Source organism: Arvicanthis niloticus, chromosome 4 (genome assembly GCF_011762505.2).
Source record: "Arvicanthis niloticus isolate mArvNil1 chromosome 4, mArvNil1.pat.X, whole genome shotgun sequence".
NCBI lineage: Eukaryota > Metazoa > Chordata > Mammalia > Rodentia > Muridae > Arvicanthis > Arvicanthis niloticus.
Genome location: NC_047661.1, coordinates 59681365 through 59701980, shown reverse-complemented (window position 1 = coordinate 59701980; position 20616 = coordinate 59681365). Strand labels below are relative to the sequence as shown.

General features: G+C 41.4%; 1 protein-coding gene across 2 annotated transcripts in view; it reads left to right on the top strand.

The window, feature by feature from the left end:
• Positions 1-20616, top strand: part of Rxfp1 (relaxin family peptide receptor 1) — a 116002-nt gene that overhangs the window by 75566 nt on the left and 19820 nt on the right. For both annotated transcript variants that reach the window (XM_034500702.2, XM_076932554.1), the window contains 7 exons: positions 2297-2368; positions 4810-4881; positions 4969-5040; positions 6115-6189; positions 9517-9588; positions 17782-17853; positions 18998-19069. In XM_034500702.2, the coding sequence (XP_034356593.1) occupies positions 2297-2368; positions 4810-4881; positions 4969-5040; positions 6115-6189; positions 9517-9588; positions 17782-17853; positions 18998-19069 (507 nt within the window). The remainder of the gene's footprint in view (positions 1-2296; positions 2369-4809; positions 4882-4968; positions 5041-6114; positions 6190-9516; positions 9589-17781; positions 17854-18997; positions 19070-20616) is intronic.

The following is a 20616-nucleotide window of genomic DNA, read 5'->3' as shown; positions in this document are numbered from 1 at the left end:
AATCTTCTGGTGTCCAAAGGCTCTTCCTGATCTCTAGCGCCGCCTTGTGGCCAGATATTTAAATGGCATCGGTAACAGTTCTATAGCATTCATACACAAAATCTTTTTTGTGTTTGTTTGTTTGCTTGCTTGCTTGCTTGCTTTCTTGCTTGTTTGTTTGTTTGTTTTTATGGGTGTTTTACCTGCATGTCTATCTGTGCACCACGTGTATGCCTCGTGCCTGTGCAGGCCAGAAGAAGGCTTTGGATTCATTGGAACTGGAATTACAGATGGTTGTGAGCCACGCTGTGGATGCTTGCAAGTGGATCCTGAGTTTTCTGGAAGAGCAGTCAGTGCCCTCAACTGCTGAGCCATCTCTCCATCCCTTGCTTGTTTTGAGACAAGGCTCACTCTGTAGATCCAGCTGCCTCAGTGCCCACGTACTCGGATTACAGACTTAAGCCTCCACTCCTGAGTCTTGAATTTTTGCAAATCACTCCAAGCAACAACAATCCAAAAAGCCTAATGACAAAACATTCCATCCAGTTTCTTGAGGCACACCTCGACTCCACATACAGACACTGTGCAATCTGCTGCTTCCTGGGTGCTCACTACAGGTGAAAACACAACACTTCATCTTCAAGTCTCCCTGTGTATCAATAAAGATGTGTCACCTACCACATGACCGGGCCACAGCATGTCACGTGAAAGAATCAATTCCATAGCTGCATTTTTCAGGTAGAATCAGGGGGATACCTTTGAATCAAAATCAAGCTAACTGAAGTCCATTCATACTGATTTCTGTCTTTTTGCTCCTAAAAAGTCATATATAAATTTAAGACATTCTCCAGAACAATAGTAACGTGGATTCCAGGCCCGCCATCTTTGCTTCATCGTCCCTCACAACCACAGGGCTGCAACGCTGCACATGGGTGCACGGAATGGGAGAGCTTAGCCCTGCATCCTGTTCCTTCTAACATGCAGTCAAGTATGGAGCCCAAACGTACAAGGTGACTGGAGGTCACTCTGTAAGCCTGCATTTTTGTCTTGGCGTTCATATCTAGTTTACTGGCCAGTTAAACCCCTTATAGGTTGTCACAAGAGCTTTTGCAAACAAGGTTTAGGGTGTCAGATTACTCAAACTAAATTCGATTTATTAGGATTTAGGGTTGCTTTTCGATAAGATTTGTGGTATCATGTGTCACAAACATTTTTTTGGGGGGGGGGTCTGGTTCTATGTGAGCACTTATAAATCTGAATAACTGTAACAGGACATTTGTAAAGCCCGGCTTTCAGGCCCATGTGATCAGTGAGTGCTTTTTCTCTGCACCAGTTCTTATCTAGAAAATTCTAGATGGCAACTTTAGCGCCTATTGGTGTACCTTTACAACTTAGTTTTACTAATTGAAAATTTCATGTAATATATTTTTATTATATTCATCCCACAGTCCTCCCAGATCCATCCCTACCTCCATATCTCTGGCAACTATGTGACTTCTTTCTGTGTTTTTTTTTTTTTTTTAATGACCCACTGAGTCTAATTTGTATTGCCCATATACTTGGGGTAGGAGAAGGGGCATCCCATGGAACAGAGTTAACCTATCAGGACCCACACTTAAAGAAAACTGGATCTCCCTCCCACTAGAAGCCTTCACCTGCCAGTACCTCATCAGTTAAAGGCAGGGGTTCATGACCCCCTCACTTCCCCTCCCCCATGCTAGAACATTGACTGGCTTGATCTTATGCAAAGCAGCGGCTGCCCTGAGCTCATGATCAGTGGTCTTGTCAAGTACCGAACACACTGCGTCACTCCTGTCCTCCAGACTTTACACCTCCTCCTACACAACGGCCCCTGAGCCTTGGGCTGGGTTGTGACAGAGATGTCCCAGTTAGCCGAGCACTCCACTGAACATGTTCTCTGAACTTTGACCAGTGTTGAGTATTCACTGCACAAGGAAACTTCCCTAGGGAGGTGTGACAGCTGCACTAACCTGTGAGTAGAGATATGGGCTTGAAGGTCTGTTTGTTACTATTTCTATTTATAGCTTCACCTTGCAAATAAACACTGACCCAAGTATATATGAATTTAACAGTAAAATACCAGTTTGGGCCAGTTATTCCACTGTATCTTTCTTTCCTCTCAGGTCAATTTCTAATTTCAGTAAAATACACACAAGGAGATTTACCGTCTCAGCTGTGCTAGGGACAAGGCTGTCGGCACAAGCGTGTGCCACCTCTGATTATATGTGCCAGAGTGTTTTATCTTGTGAAGCTGATACTATTTTATTGTTTTCTTTTTGACTACTCTTGGTCACAGGTGCCTGCAAAACAATAAGATTCGCTCCGTAAGCGTCTCTGCCTTCAGAGGACTGCACAGCCTCACTAAACTGTAAGTACTGGGGCTAAATGGCTCCCAGGACCAAGAGCATTAGTTCAGGCTAATCCAGTCCAGTCCAAACCAGTACTCCTGCTTAGGAGAGTGGTAGGGAACCTTCAAGTAGTGCTGAAAGGACAGTGTGGTAGGGACCCTGGGGAACATGGGATTGAGAGCACCCTGTGTTCAGACTGAGGCGTGATTTCTCTTGTCAGGTGAGTGGCCTTGGGCACCAACTCCTTCTAATTTCCTCTAATAGTGCTAACTCCTGGGCTGTGTGGGAATAAATTTTTAAAACTCATAGGAAACACCCAGGAAGGGTAAAGTTTCCAGTTGAGTAACAGCTAGATTTCTCCATGTTCTATGCCACTGGTGTGGTGTCTTCAACAACAGGGTCTTAGTCTCAAGTTGTGGAGCCTACCTAAGAGCATTGTCAATAGCCTACAGTGTTTGGGGATGTCTATGGAACCTCTTTGTAAGTACCCACAAAACGTAACTTATTCCTGGTCCTGGGGGAGGGGTCAGAGGACATGGTAGTGTATGATGTCTCCTTAGGACATTGTCTGCCTCCATCATGTGGTGACTTCATTCAGACTCCTCTTATGTCTACACCTTAGAAAGTTTCTACAGTAATATATTTCCACATGGACTTCCAAAGGGCCTTTGGAGTTAGTCACTCCTCCCTACGTTCTCTCCTGTACCTTGATCTCCATCCCCAGGCCCCTACTCCTCCTGCCCACTCATCTCTATCCCTTCACTCCCCATGTTTTATTTTCTCCATTATTCCTTTGTAACACTATCTTCTACAGCCCTTCCTTGTCAGTTGCACCATTTTCATCTCCCAACAACAACATATAAGACTTCTAGTTGCTTTCACCCTTGCCCTCACCCTCGCCCTCATCCTCACACAAACAACTTAAAGGGAAGGAGATTCAACATGGTATGTGGCTTCAGAAGTCCATCACCGCAGACAGCATGGTGCAACCTACATCCCTGGGAAGTCTCCACTGACCTCCCTATAAGACCTTGGCTAGATGGGGCCTGCCTTAAAAAAAAAAAAAATCCTCCCTAAAGAATAATCATGGAGAGGTGTCAGTGTGTTCCGTTTATCTGGGCAAGTGAAACTTGAACAAGTGCTTGCAAATGAACCATAGGCAGAGATGTGGGCAGAAATAGTGTTCTCATAGTGATACATGCAGAGTGTAGATGTCATGATGCACACCTGTCCTAGGTGTGGCTACAACACTGTGAGGGAGGGAGTTCTATGCACATCTTAGAAATGAAGGAGCTAAAACTCACCTGAAGTAACTGTTTGCTCAAGGCCACACAGCTAATAGTCAACAGAAGAGTCAGAAACCATCAATTCATAACAGACTCAAATCCAAGATTCCCTCACTGACGAGACGGAGATGAAAACAGACGAGGTCAACACAATATAGCAGTGCTGGCTAGATTTGCAGGGAGAGCGGTGAAGGTAGGTAGGTAACGAGACCCAAATTCATTAACAAGCCGTGCACAGCCCCCTCCAGCTTCCAAGTTCTTGCCAGGCTGCAGTCATAATGAGGCAAATTCCTTAATGCCTCATTTTCTTGTGGCTCTTGCCTCTGCATACGCTATCACTTCCGCCAGTTCTGTGCTTTGTGAACACCATGTCTTTATCCAAGATGCTTCTCAACTGTGCCTTCTTCTCTTTTTTCCTCCATCGCCCCTGTATTCCTCAGTTTCCAATCTTTACAGATCAGGTGCCTTCTGCAAATGAGTAACCACATGTTTACGCGTCCCTCTGGGCTTTGCACGTTGCCTAGTTACCTATTCCCATCCCGTCTGCCTCTCCAGATTTAATGTCCTTCAATGAATAGGTTGATGTGTTTGCTAAAACTATCCCATTTGTTAACTCTTTTGCTATAACAAAATCCTTGAGATAATGAACTTACAAAGAGGAAAGGTCTTGGCTCTTACTTTTGAGGTCTGTCTGTGATTGGCTGACTCCATGAATTTGAGCCTGTGCTGAGGCAGCACAAGGGGGTGGGAACTCACAGTAGAACACATCCCCACCTCATGGCTGTGAAGGAAGAGAAAGACATCACTTAAGAGCACCATTGAAAAGCACATCCCTAATGACCTGAGGAGACACACAGGCTCCTCCTTCCTAAAGGTCCTCAGCCCCTCCCAACAGTGCCCCCTGGGGACAAAGCCTTTGACTGACTGATCACAGGCTGATACCTATCCAGAAGACAGCAAAGTAGGTCACTAAAACATAGACCAATTCATTACCTAACTGTGGGAAATTTAAAGCTAGAAATGACATTAAAAAAATGATAAGGGTCCTTAGAAGTTCAAAGGCAGGAAGCTGTGTGTGTGCTGAGCATGGTGTAGCAGAGGTGATGGTTGGGATTACTTTCCTTCTTATAAAACATAAAAAGCATAAACCGACTGCTCTTATGTCTCCTCTCCAGGTACCTCAGTCATAACAGAATAACCTTCCTAAAGCCAGGAGTTTTTGAAGATCTCCACAGACTGGAATGGCTGTATGTTTCATTTGTGTGATGTTTCCTTGTACTGGTTTTTAAGGTTCTAAAAATACACATGTAACTCTGTTGTCTGGTTGCTGACAGGATAATTGAAGACAATCACCTCAGTCGGATCTCCCCACTCACATTTTACGGACTAAATTCTCTTATTCTCTTGTAAGTACTCAGTGAAAACAGAGAGGTGAGATGGCTCAGTGAGAGAAGGCGATTGCCACCATGCCTGACAACCTAAGTTCAATCCCCAGGACCTACGTGGTAGAAAGATCCACCCCTGCAGGCTGGAAACTCTACATACAAACTGTAGCACACTGTATTACTTAGAGTTTCTATTGCTGTGAAGAGACATCAGGGCCACAGCAACTCTTAGAAAGGAGAACACCTCACTGGTGCTGGCATGGCAGGGAACATGGTGGCGTGCAGGCAGACAGATGCTGGAGAAGGAGGTATGAGTTCTACATCTCGATAGGCTTCTGAGACACCAAAGCTCAATCCCATAGTGACACACATCCTCCTCCAAGGCCACACCTCCTAATAGTGCCACTCCCTCTGGGCCAAGGATTCAAGCTCAGGCATCTATGGCAGTCATTCCTATTCAAACCACCACAGATCTCACACACACACACACACACACACACACACACACACACACACACACACCAATAAATAAGTAAATCAATGTAAGAAAAATTTTAAAGTATTCCAACTGAAGAAAGAGACAGAAATCAAACATCAAAGTTTAAGCGTAGAAGCATTTATTTATAATTATTAAAGCATAGAATAAGCTTTCTCGACTAAACCACCTTGACCATATTCTCTAAGGCAACGTATAGGTCTGACCGTTTTGTAACGGTACTCTGCCAGCTCACTAGACCTGCGCACGGGCAACCATTGTGCTGTGTACTTGAGCGGCAGCACTCCCGTGCAGCAACCTCAGTGAAGGAAAATCCCCTACAAAGACCACCTCATTTGCCCAGCCTGCTGCAGATGGGCACGGGCTTTTGTTCAGAGACTAATATTACTGTTCCCTGCAGGAGAACTGATGTATGTAAAAATGTTCTTACTACCAAAGCACTTCAATACTGCAGGGCGTGCAGAGAAAAAGCGGTAGCCAAGACTTGTAGGAGGGGGTTCTCTCAGTTTCTGAAGAGTAATGATAACACCGTGTTTGCCTGGAGACAGAAAAGAACCAGAAAATGTAAAAAAAAATTTCGTGATTTCTTTCCTTTTTAGAGTGCTGATGAATAATGCCCTCACCCGTTTGCCTGACAAACCCTTCTGTCAGCATATGCCCCGGCTGCACTGGCTGTAAGTCAGTCTCCCTCTCCTTATCTACCTACCTACCTACCTACCTACCTACCTACCTACCTACCTATCTACCTATCTACCTATCTATCTATCTATCTATCTATCCATCTATCCTTCTATCTAACTATCTACTTATCTATCTACCTACCAATCCATCTATCCACTTATTCATCCATCTGTCCACCTATCCATCCATCTATCCTTCTATCTAACTGTCTACTTATCTATCTACCTACCCATCCATCTATCCACTTATTCATCCATCTGTCCACCTATCCATCCATCTATCCACCTACCCATCCATCTATCCACCTATTCATCCATCTGTCCACCTATCCACCCACCTATCCATTCATCTATCTACCTACCTATCCACCTATCTATCCATCTGTCCACCTATCCATCCATCTATTCATCCATCTACCTATCCATCTATCTATCTATCTATCTATCTATCTATCTATCTATCTGCTACATTTTCTGAATTTGACTAACTCGTATTGGACACCACTGGTCTTCTGTGCCAGGTAGCTAGTGTATCAAGTTTCTTCGCATTATTTTATTATTGTATTTTTATATTAAATACCCTCATTGGCTAACTTCTCTAAGCTTTCGCCAAAATGCAATACCTGAAAGAGAAAAGTATTTTAGAACCCAGAAGAAGGAAGTCGGAAGGGACATTACATGGTCTGTGTCACACTTCCTCTTCCCTCTGTCAGTCACTCACCTATTAAGCTGATGCAGAAAGCTAAGTTGCTGAGTTTTAACCCTAAGTTCTGAGTGATGAGAATGTGTTGCGTATAGCACTAATCACAATACAATAGGGGGCTGTGGGATGTTTTGAGAAAGTCCCTTGCTTGTTCTGTGTAATATGTTGACACAGTGGCTTTTCATAGTAGTGTCATTCCACTAGTTCGATCAGCCAGTAAATATGTCTGTTATGGCTTTGGCCTGGTGTGGTGGTGGACACCTGTAATCTTAGGAGGCTAAAGCAAGAGGCTGAGGAAAAAGGATCACTAGAAGCTCAAGGTCAGCCTGGGGTACAGAGTGAGGTCCTGTTATCAAAGTAAATAAATAAATTACAGGGGGGGTTGTTTGTTTGGCTGGCTGGTTTTGGTTTTTTGGGGAAGGTGGTTTCTTTGCCTTTTGGTTGGTTTTTTTGGTTTGGTTTTGTTTTGTTGTCTTTTGTTTTATGGATTTTTGTTTTTCTAAAGAAATGACCAGAATTACTATTTAAAAGTCCAGTCAACAAACTGCCTACTAAAATCAAGAAAGCTCCCTTTACCTCCTGTTTTGTAAGAAAATTTCAAAAGTTGATTGTTTGGTAACCAAGTTTCCAGCAAGCTAGACACACTGAGTAATAAACTCGGGAAGATAATGAGAAACTTAGTAGCGAGGCACAATCGAGCAGTACTTAACAGAAGCAATCAACAGTTAAAACTGAGCACTGTGCGCCTGGGGATACAGCTTGACGGCTGAACACTAACTTAGTGCGAAGGGTCCTGGGTTGAATCGTAAGCACCCAAAAAGAAAATTGTGAATCGAGACTATTTTTTTAACAAGGTTTCATTATGTAGCACAGGCTGGCCTTAAACTCACTTGCAGGTATCCTCCTGTCCCAGTCTCCCTACTGCTGAGATTACAGATGGGAGCTGCTGCCAACCGCTTTTAATAGAGTACACCTTGATTTGTCGTAGAACACTGCCACCTGGTGGTAGGTTTGTGAATAACCATTAGCAATAAAATAAAAGGAACAGGGCCAGATCAAATGCCTGAACCAAGACAAGACTAAAGAAATGGTACTTTAAGCGTTTAGCAGCCACTTTCATAGAATGAGGAACTCTTCCTCCAGAAGGGCAATCTGCTGTTCATTCTACAGCCTGACTTCAAATACACTCCTCTTATGCTACTCTCCATCGTAAATATACCTTCTTCAATGTATTCAGTATTCAGGTCCCTTAATTCCTGATCCTTCCAATCGTTGGGATATACTCCACCCTTGTCAATGTCAACTCCAGTGTAGTTCCCAAAGCAAAGCCGACAGTGCCCTCAGTGCTGACAAAACACTGGCTTTTCTCTGGAGCTTTCCAAGTTTTCCTTGGAAGTTTTAATAGCTCTCCCACACTTTTACCGTGCATGAACCACTGTCCCTCCTAAGTAACTTTATGCCATCTAGCAACCATTAAACTAAGTGTGTGATGCCCTTAGACCTAAGGGCAGGATGTCCCTGAAGCTTGTTCCTTGTGCTCTGCCAAGCTCTACTATACACCTACTGCTGGGGTCAAAGGAGAGGTGCAATGTGAGAACAACCCCAGTTGGGGATGTAGCTCAGTGGTTGGTCACTAGTCTCCTATGTGCAAAGCACATTGGTCCCCAGTAGTGGAAGAAAAGCAGATAACTTCTGATGCTGTGAAGAGACTCCATGTGATGTCAGCGCCACACAGCACAAGCACTTGAGGGGAATGTCTAAGCAGCACCCCAGCTTGAAGTGCAGAATAAGGGAAGCTCGTATAACCGTCCGACAGGGCAGATACGATGGCTCCCAGCAGTGGCGGGCTGTTAGGAATCTTTTCTAGGACTAAATAAGTTAGGGAAGCAGGAACTAAATATTTTCTTCAGGAGACTGTCATTTAAAAAATGACAACTGTCAAAATGCAGAAAACAACTGGTCATAGCATGCCCAGTCCCAACACAACTTCCACACCCATGGCATTAAAGGAATATATCACAAGGGGAGGGGGCAGAAAGAATACTCAAACAAAAGGACCAGCCTTGAGACTGTGTCTCCCAGAATATACAGAAAGCTATACTCTCAATATTGCAACATTATGGCCACCTAAACAACACTAGAACAATGATAACACTAATAAACATGCTACAGTCAAAGGGGAAACTCTCACTGGCCCCCACCCCTAGAGAAGTACAGGCAACTAATGACTTCCAAGGAATTAGTCTTCCCCAGTGATGAATACCTAATTAGTTATCCAATACAAGTAGTCAGCTTGGAAATTTCATAATATATATATATATCAGATTGAATTTATATATTTATGTATGTATGTGTGTGCGTGTGTAGCAGTAAAAATGAAAGAAAAAGAAGCCAGCAATTTGACCAGGACTAAGGAAAGATAAAGAGACTAGAGGGAGAAAAGGAAAGGGGAATATGATAAACCTCATACCATTTTTACTATTGCTACAGAAGACAGACAATATGCAAATTATTGTAAACAAAATGTAAAGAAATGATATTTTATTTGATAGCAAATAATTTCTAGCCAATTTATTTCTTTCTATGAATTTAATTTGTGTTTTATTTTTATGTTCTAGGGACTTTGAAGGCAACCACATCCATAATTTAAGAAATTTGACTTTTATTTCCTGCAATAATTTAACTGTTTTGTAAGTACTGTCTTTTTATAAAATAGTATTGACTCTCCTTACAAGCCAAATGAATCCTTTATGTGAAACTCAGATAAATAATAGACAGACAGCATGATAGAGGGAGAGAGAGATGATAGGTAGTGAAAATATCTATATGTAATGAAACTTTATATATATGAAACAATAGTGAAAAAAGAGAATATGAATTCAGGAGAAAAAGCAAGAAGGGGTATAAGGAAGGAGAGAGAAAATAGAAGTGACGTACTTCTAATCTGAAGAATAAAAGAAAAAAACAAATCAATACCTTTAATCTTAGCACTCAAGAGGCAGAGGCATATCTCTAAGAGTTTGAGGCTAGCCTGATCTACATAGTGATTTTCAAGCCAACCATAGATAGATAGATAGATAGATAGATAGATAGATAGATAGATAGATCTTGTTAAATATAAACATATAACCCACTCATAAATATAACCTGCTCAGTCTATGTAATCTTACTCATATGTATGTTTTCAGGAATGACCATTTGATATTAGCACTGACTTTTAAACTTCTATATGGAAAAAAATAATAATTTGGATTTCTTCCTGTAGGTGTCTATGGTTTAGGTCCAGAGTTACTGGGAGAAGGTGGCAATGTTTTGTAGTGACAGAAGGAGTTAAATATGTTAGCACAGGAGTTAAATACAGCTAGCACAAGACTTCTTGAAGACATGTCACAGTATTTAAATAACTGCACAAAGTAGATTCGACTTCTAGGAAAGAGGACAGATGTCCATTTCTCATTTCTAGTGTGAAAAAAAAAAAAAAACCACCCTGACAAAGAGCAACTTAGGGAACAAAGTATTTATTCTAGCTTACAATCCTAGGTTATAGTTCATCGTTACAGAGAATTCATAGTGGCAGGACTTGAGGCAGCTTGTTATATCACCTCCTTGCTCAAGAGCAGAGAAAAAATAACACATCTATGCTTAATATTCCGCTGGATCTCTCTGCTTCTATACAGTCCAGGGCTCCAAGAAAATAATGCTGCCCGCTTTCAGGCTAGGTCTTCTTATATTAATTAAGGCAATTGTGATGGTTTGAAAATGTTTGCTCCAGAGAGTGGCACTATTTGGAGGTGTAGCCTTGTTGGAATGGGTGTGGCCTTGGAGTACCTACTGTGGTACTCCACTTCACAGTACTCACTGTGGGCATGGGCTTTAACACCTTCATCCAAGCTGTCAGGAAGCCAATCTTCTCCTAGGAGAGCCTTCAGAACAAGAGCTAGAACTCTCAGCTCCTCCTGCACCATGCCTGACTGGATGCTGCCGTGCTCCTGCCTTGATATAATGGCTTGAACCTCTGAACCTGTAAGCCAGCCTCTATTAAATGTTGTCCTTATAAGAGTTGCTTTAGTCATGATGTCTGTTCACAGCAATAAAACCCTAAGACAGAAATTGGTACCAGGAGTGGGGTATTGCTGTTATAGGCCTGACCATGCTTTTGTTTGGAAAAATGTGGATTTTAAGACTTTGGATTTGGAAAGCAATAGAATGCTTTAAGTGGGCTTACTGTGACATCCTAGTAGGAATATGAAAGACTTTGTTCCTGAGAATGATTTGAACTGTGTAATCCTGACTCTGGAGGTTTCAGAGAAGAAGAATTTTAATATGTAGCCAAGAAACTGTTTTGTGGAATTTTGGTGAAGAATGTGGCTGATTTTGCCATTGGCCAAAGAGTCTGCCTGGGACTAAGGTGAAGAGGTTTAGATTAATTGATTTCACAAAGGGAGTCTCAAAACAGCCTGGTATAAATTATGTTGTGTGGTTACTAAAGTTCACTCTTATGAAGTGTGTTTTAATGAAAAAGAGCAAGCTGAGAAAGGAAAACTACAAAATATATGGTTCAAGTATTAAGGAATCCATAGGAAGTAGAATGCAGCTGAATCCTATGTTCTAGGAGATAACAAATTTAGAGAGTGGAACTTTGGGGTAAGATCATACCCAGCTAATTTTAGGTTCAGATGTGATGGTACACCTTTAATCCCAGACTACAGAGCCATACAGATCTCTGAGTACAAAGTTAATCTACAGAACAAGTTTACAGTGCAAGTTCTAGGTCAGCCAAGCTTAGAGTGTAAGGGAGTTGGAAAACAGAAAGCCAGTAACAGAATAAGGGGGCCATGTTTCAGCCCTAGCAAGCAGCAGAATTCAGCAGTTTCAGCCACGTTGGTCTGGCTTTAGAGTCAAGAATAGAAGGGACTACTGGAAAAATGATGCTGGGTAGCTGGAGCTAGGAAATTAGCAGTGATTAAGAAGAGACCAGCATCACTGAGGTGAAATCTTCTGGGAAGTGTTTTTTTGAGAGCCCAAAGAAACTGTGTTCCAGAGATAGCCAAGGTTGTACCTCATGCTGCAGATGGACTTAGTAATGTGTAAGAATTACCCAGGTGGTACTGGTTTTAAAGGTATGAAGGGGTCATGGAGAGCAGCTGAGGCTTGACACTCTGAGAGGCCATGGAAGATTAAGGTGCAGCATCCGTTGCAGTTGACAGCCCAGATCTAAAGAGGTTATGCAAAGAAGTTGAGGCTTGGCACCATGAAGAGAGTGTATGAGAGGCTATTGATCAAGCCTAGTTGCAGTGGAAGACCCCAGTATATTGGAGATACCAGCACCATGGGATGACCACCAAGAACAGCAGCAGCAGTGGAGTGTAGTCAACCAGAACCTAGAATGCTACAGAGGGCAGAGCTGGAACAGTGACACAAGCCCTTTGGAGGCATCAAGAAGATCATGTGTGGATCAAGAAGCTGTGAAGCTAATGTTGACTTGGATACCCAAGATTTTAAAGATGCCAGAGCCATGGGATATCTTCTGAGGAAAACTGCTAACAGAGAGTGGATCCAGGCCAGGAGAAAGAAATTTGTTGCAATCAACAAAGATGAAAAAGGAGTTGGAGATCTGAAGACCGCTTTGACATCAGACATGGAGGTACAGAGTTTGGAGTTTGCCCAGCTGGTTTCCTGTCTTGCTTTGGGGATTACAGTTAAGTTATTGGATGAATCTCAGAAGAGGTTTTGAACATTGGACTTTTAATATTGTTTAGACTGCTATAGACTATGAGGACTAAATGTATTTTGCATTATGCTATGTTTATGTAGGGCACCCATTAGACTCATATGTTTAAGTCTATGGGGGCTAGGGAGTGGAATGTGGTAGTTCAATATATTTAGTCCAGGGAATGGCACTATTTGGAAGTGTGGCCTTCTTGAAGTAGGTTCACAGCAGTAAAACCCTAAGACAGCAATCAAGACAATTCCTCACTGCAACTCCTTCACAGGTGAGTCCACATTGTATCAAGTTAGACTAGAAGCTGCCCCCATGGGATTAAGTAAGAGAAGAATTAGTATAAGAAATAATGAATTATTTCAACTACAGAAATGAGGGGCTTCAGAAATCCAGAGATAGTGACTGAACAGCTGGGGGAAATGGAGGAAAAGATACAACACACCAAAATGAAATAAGACAGCAGAGCACAGCTTCAGAGGCACAGATCACTGGCAGGAGGCAGGGAAGCGGGGCTTTTTCCTAATAAGCCATGTGACCTTAGTACAAAGAGGCTAGGAACTCTACCCTAACGACAAGCCCATAGCTTTCACAAGCCTCTAAAGCAACTGTGCATTTTACTGAGGCCATAATTCTTCTTGACAGATGAGTCAGCAATACGGAGGGGTTCCTCTCTTGCTCTTTATGATTCAGAGGTCAGAAGTCAGGCACCATCTTAAGAGATCACCTACAGTCTGGCATGGAGCTACACTGGGAATGACTATTATAAGACAGGGGCAGGCAGCAGGAGGCTCAGATCTGGTAATAATGTGAATAGGGAAAGGTAGCCCTGCCCACAGAGTCTCTGAGACAATCTCATCAACAGAGACTCACCCTGGAGTTTTCATCCCTGAATCTGGGGGCTTCTGGTACATCAATATTTGGAGCTGTTGCTTATTGTAGAGTCAAGAATGCTGAAGCTCCAGAAAAAAAAATTAAAGTCTATAGCTGTATCTCTCCATTAGACAGACTGATGCTTAGAGGGTTAGAAAATAAGGAGCTGTATCCTCAGTTTATGCATATCTCAGCACTGTGGTTGCTTCTCCTGCTTTCAATTCTCCTGGAATACATACCCTGCTAGAACATTCGCTTCCCAGGAATATGATCTGGACAGTCTTGGAAGGGTGAGAGAAGACACATAGCCCCCAAGCTGCAAAGCTAAATGTGCCCAGCAAAGAGCTTGTGTAGCAAAGAAGTAAAGCCACCAAAATGAAGACAATTCTGATAGCCATCCAGACATTAGTCCAATAGCGACTTAGCACCTGCATAAGGCATAGCAATGACAAGTGTGGTGCACAGGCTCAGCCCAGCCAATCCCCAAGTCACACACACATCATGTCTAGGACTGGGGTCCTCTTCATGAGCACAAACTGAAGCAGAGCTAGCATTTTTTTAACTATTTTTATTATTGTAGGTTAATTGTTAGTTTCATTCTGGTATTTTCACACACACACACACACACACACACACACACACACACACACACATATATATATATATGTATATATATATATATATATATATATATAACTTTTTTTAACTTTTTTAAACTTTTTTTATTGGATATTTTATATACATTTCAGATGCCATCCCCTTTCCCCATCTCCCCCCCCCCGAAAACCCCTATCCCATGCCCCCTTTTCCTTTTTGCATTTATATACTTTTAAAAAATGTTAATCAGAGGCTTTATAAGTTTGGTAATGCTCAATCAGAAGTGTAACCCAATACCCAACCTAGATATATAAACTATCTTTGACTGGTAGAGACACGTGAACATCTGCCTCCCTGTCTCCCCCCTCTTTCTCTCTCTTTCTCTCAGAGCTAGCATTTGATAGTTGTACTCTCTTCACTGCCCCTCCCATGCGTCCTACTTCTTGTTAGTAGTATTTTCACTTTACTCGATTTTATAAGTTATGAGTTATTTTTCTTCCTTTTTGTATATTCATCCCATGTCATGTAGTACTTTTCTTTTCACCTCCTACCTTGCCCTCTCTTTTATCCTTTCTTCTGTACTTTTCTTTTCTTTATCCTTTTCTTCTGTGCCTGAAGTTGATGCTTTTGTTGTTTCCAAAACGTTTTTATTTCTATTATTTATTTATTCACTTACTTTTTTATTCACATTCTTTATGTTTATCTAACTTTGTTGCTGTCGGACACTCTCACTACTGAAAAATTGATTTGTGTTCTTTCTTCCTTTTCTTTTCATCTCGTCTAATCTCTTGATCATTTCTCTTTCCCTCTGTCCTACTTTGCTTTCTATTGCTGTGATAAACACTATGCCCAAAAGCAACTTAGGGAAGAAAGCATTTATTCGGCTTACATTCCAGGTCCCAGTCCATCACTGAGGGAAACCACAGCGGAAAGTGAGGCAGAGACCATGGATGAACAATCCTACTGGCCTGCTCCTCAGCCTCAAGTTCGGCTACATTTTATCTACCACTCAGGACCACCTACCTGCCCAAGGGTGGCACCACCCAGAGTGAGCTGGGTCCTCCCACATCAATCATTAATCAAGAAAATCCCCAGAGACTTGCTGATGGGCCAATCTGATGGAGGCATTTTAGAGTCCCACATGACCCTAGTTTGTATTGTTCACAAAGCCACCTGACCCCACTTCCTATAGCTGCCATGTCCACTCTTCCCCCTCTATAAATGTGTTTAGCCTGGGTCTCCTCTCTGTTACCTCTGCCTGACTCCTTCCTTAATCTCACTTACTGTTTTCACATTTGCTATGAATAATTTTTAACTTCAAAGCAAATTTTACAGTAGCTTTGTCACTTTGTCTTTTTTGATCATTAGTGGTCTTCAGTCGACTGTCAATGGATTCCTATCTTATACAGATTGATATTAGTGCTCATAGAAAGTTGTGGTAGTGGGGGTTAAACCATCAAGAGTAAGTTGATCAATGAGAAAATTCTCTAAAACCAGTAGGGCTGCCCAAACCTATGGAAGCAAAAAATCACATCACAGAAACAGAAAGAGAGAGACAAAGAGAAGGAGAAGGAGAAAGAGAGGGAGAGGGAGGGGGAGAGGGGAGAGGCAGAGGGAGAGGGAGAAGGAAAGAGGGAGAGGAAGGGAGGAAGGAGGAAGGGGAGGGGAGAGAGAAAGGGAAAGAAGAAAGAGGGAGAAAAGGAAGGAAGGAAGGGAAGAAGGAAGGAAGGAAGGAAGGAAGGAAGGAAGGAAGGAAGGAAGGAAGGAAGGAAGGAAGGAAGATCCAGAAACAATGACTTCTCCAGTACCATAACTCTTCAACTACTGAATCAAAGATACCAAAATGTGCAAAACATCAGGTAGCGATTTCAAGGGCTTGGTGGTCAGGGTTATCAGTGACCTAACAGAGGATAGAAACAAGCAGATGAATTAAATCTAGGATTTAAAGAGGAAAGTTATCAGCATAAAGAAAAAATAAGGGTGGGGACGAGAAAGTCAGCACTGTACATAAAAGCATAGACAATATGAATAAAACTTCAGCAAAAGAAATTAATTCTCAAAGAGAGCAAATAGGAATGTTAAACCTGAAAATGTTGATGAATCAATAAAACTCTGTAGAAAGCATCACCAAAGAGAGAGAGAGAGAGGGAGAGAGAGAGACAAAGAGAGAGAGAGAGAGAGAGACGGAGACAACAGAGACAGAAACAGAGACAGAGACAGAGAGGGAACACTGGGTGTAGAGGACTAGGTCAGGAAATATTAAATTTTAATAATAATAAGGAAAAACAGTCAGCATAGCCACAATGTCCAAGAATTCTGGATTATAATCAAAAGACCAAACAAAAGACTCTACAGGATAGAAAAGGGGGCTGATAATAACTAATGGCACATTGAATATATTCCATAAAATTATAGAGCAGTAAATTTCCCAGACCTAGACAAGTAATGGACATCCAAAAAAACAATAGTTATTTAAAAGCCCAAATAGGCATGAGCAGAGAAAGGCCTCTCTACAACATGTTATAGTCAAGTTGTTATAGTCAAGCCAGACTCATAAAGACAAATACTACGTGTTTTATCTCATAAATGGAATCTAATTTTGTGAGGTGTGTGTGTGTGTGCGCACATGTGTGTTTGTGTTCATGTGTTATAAAAATAGAAAACAGACCATAATGAGGAAGGAGAGGTCTTAAGGGGATGGGGAGGAGGGCAAAGACAGTAATAGCCTACATGTGATATCAAAGCAAAATGAAGGACCATTTGGGTAGAAGAGGGAACCAGCAAGAGTGAAACAAGCTAGATGGAAGAGGACAGACAGAATAAAAATAAAGTATTGTGGAATATACGTATGAAAATGCCATAAGGAACCCCATTATCTTATATGCTGAAGTTTAAAAAATTAAATTAAAAAATGATTCAAAAACAACCAGAAGCCCTTAAAAATATCCCAAATTAGTCGTTAGTGCTGGTGGATAGCACAGAGAGCCGAGAAGATGGGGATGAGGTGTGGATCAGCAGGAAAGCAAGTGCCCAACACATATCAGGCTCTAGGCTCAACCCTCATCTCTCACACACACATAAGCAGTCAGGAGCAAGAGCTACAGTCTGATTCATATTGTTTTCCAAAAACGCATATTTGGAAAAACTAATGAGACACTGACTTGGTCCCCTCAGGCCAGCCTCTTAGGCGGCTCCATCCTAACTCCATGCAATAGCAAAGAAGAGGGCTGTGGTTCATGGAGCCTTTTGTTAGCTAGACACACTTTGCAGACTGAGGAGTCTGAAACAGTGCCTGTGCTTACAGCTGCAAGACACTCAGTTTTTGTTCTGAAGAGGTCCTTCTCCATTTCTAAGCACAAATTTGAATTACATTTTCATATTGTCCCTATTAAAAGATTTGAGAAATTTAAGAATGAACTCAGACTGAAGAAGCAGGGCATGGTGGCGTACACCTGCAGTTGCAATACTCAAGAGGCTGTTACAGAAAGATCATGAGTTTGAGGCCAGTCAGGGATGCATAGTTGAGAATGTATTTTCTAAATAAGTAAACTGTATAATCAATCATACTATTCAAATTAGCCTGATATGAGAATGTGTTCTATATTCATAATTTTATGATATCTTTCAGGAGTTACATTTAGTAATCATATATAATCATGTCCACATGTTAACATGTATTTGTTTTAATTTTCAGGGTAATGAGGAAAAACAAAATTAATCACTTAAATGAACATGCATTTACACACCTCCAGAAACTAGATGAATTGTAAGTCTAAATATGCATTAAGAATGTTCTTTTCCAGTTTTACTTTATATTCGTTACACATATAATGTTTATATATTTTAAAATATTAATTTCCTTATTCCAAACTGTATTTTATGTACCCATGGATCACAAAACAATCTATATAGCTTACAAGTAAATACAAAATAAAATATGAAACAAATCTTTGAGATAAGTTACATAAAGAAAATATTGCTTTAGACAAAGAATAAAAAACCAGGATAAAGTTAATAAATAAAATACAACCTACACTGTTCTGTTTTATTGCTCCAAAGAGACAGGTTATCTCTGTCTTTAACTTTCCCACGCATGTTTTTTCCTCCTGCCTGACCCCTGGAAGTGGGTGAGAAAAGTTACTTTTTCGGTTGTAACTCACAATCTCTTAGTTCAAGCTCACTGAGACTTTTTCTTGTTTAAAGAAGCTGGAGCCTTTATGTCAACACTTCACAGACACTGCTGATGAGAACCCCTTAGAGCTCCAAGGTGACATCATGTTAGGCACCCGCTCTGTACACATATGTCCTGCCCAGGGGAGTATGAGCCTGTGCATCTCTCTGAAAGAAAGCTGAACCTCAAATTGCATGCTTTGAGATAACCATAAGAAAGCCAGACTCCCGCCCCCCCCCAAAAAAAAAAAGAATCAGGGCTTCAAATTGTGTTTTTACTCTAACAGAAAAAGAAGAAAGGAGGAGAGAAAGAATCAACTACAGAATAGAACTTAAAAATTTGAGAGAGAAGCTTTTTAGGCCCATGCTAGCTTTGAATACACTGTGGTGCTGAGGGTGCCCATGAACTTCTGACCCTCCTGTTTCTCCTTCTCAAATGCTTGCACTAGGATTATGTACTACCATGCCTGGCTCATGATAAAATATTTTTATTTCACTCCCCCTTTTAAAGCCTCTTGACTTCATGGGTGTGAAGACAGAGCTCAGGAGTAGGGCACACATTGAGCAGGAGCGAGGCTGTGAGTTCAATCCCCACCCCAAGGAGATAGTTCTTCTCTTGGTATTTAACCCAACTCCCCAATGGCACTATTGGAAAGTTGTGAATGGTTTTTGAATGATTCTTCTACCGATGAATGAGGTCTTCAGAAAACAATATGACATGTTTTCAATTGTTTCCCTAGGGATTTAGGAAGTAATAAGATTGAAAATCTTCCACCGAACATATTTAAGGATCTGAAGGAGCTGTCGCAATTGTAAGACATTACCTTACCTCTTCATTTCTTTATCTTATTTTTCAGTTGTGGTAAAATATGCATAGCATTGGGTTATCCATCTGTTTCTGTATCACTGCATTACATTCCTGTTCAACTCTCATCAACATCACTTCCATAGGTTTCGTTTGGTTTGGTTTGGTTTGGTTTGGTTTGGTTTGGTTTGGTTTGGTTTGGTTTGGTTTGGTTTGGTTTGGTTTGGTTTGGTTTGGTTTGGTTTGGTTTTAGTACAAATCTGAAACCCTGTAACCATCAAGCACAAACTCCACATCCATCCAGCCCCAGCCCTGGCAACCACCATTCTTCTTACTCTGTCTATGTTGTCCATAGTTGCTATTTTGTGAATGGCTTATTTCTTTTACCATACCAACAAGGTACATCAATATTGTAATGTGTCAGCACTCTCCTTGCTTTTAAGGCTGGATAATAAAGCCTCATACACTGTGCAATCATCCTCCAGTGCATGGACACCTGGATTGCCTCCACCTTTTGGCTAGTTTGAATAATGCTATCATGAACACGTGGGCACACTCATGTCTGGATGTCTATATTCAGTTATTTGGGTTCTATGCGCCTTCTTAACTCACAGCAACCTTAAATATACCTAATGAAGGCATCATAAATCAGAACTATTATCTTTAAAGCTCATTTAATATTAATACTCTCTCAACCATTGTAACTTAGGAACCAGTGCACTATAGAGTATCTGCTTTGTACTCTTGAGTTTCTGTGGTTGTCTGGGAGCTTCAGCACACACTATATCATAACACATACTGCAAGCCCAAGGAAAGATCAAAGAGGAACTCCCCTTTTTATTTGTCCCTTTACACTGCCCTTCCTCAATATTACTGTATCAAGACAGTAATGCTGTATTCATGGATGAATAATGCATATTAGGCAAGCACCTGCACACCCCTGGAAATTAGGTGACTGGGTTACACTGTAGTTCTAGTTTTGCTTTGTTTAATTGTATTTCCCATCAGAGCTGTGCCATTGCACATCTCTCTCAGTGCACAGGGCTCCAATTTCCACAATCTTCCAACACCTGCTGTTTTCATTTCTCTGGCTCACACCCATCTTAACTGAGAATCCTTGAGGATCTGATTTTCACTGCTCTGAAAACAGTGGCGTTGAGGACTTTTCCCACATGTTTAGTCACTTGCTTGTCTTCTGAGGGAAAAAAAAACTACTCAAGCACTTCATTCATTTTTATGTGAGCTACTTTTGCAGTTGTCGAGTTTTAATTCTTTATATATCCTGTGTATCCTACAGACAGGCCTATGTCCTACAGAGAACTCACTTGTGTTTTCCCCTCTGTTATGAGTGACATTTCTGTCTATCACAGTGTTCCTTAATTTTAATACACTGCCATTTTTGTATCTTTTACTTTCTTGTCTATTACTTTCAGTTTCACATCTAACACACTGTAAAATCCACTCAATGGCATTTTCTTCCTGTATTCTCTTCTAGTTTGATAGCTTTACATTTAGGCACATGATCCTCTTTTGAGTAAGTTTGGGTACATGGTC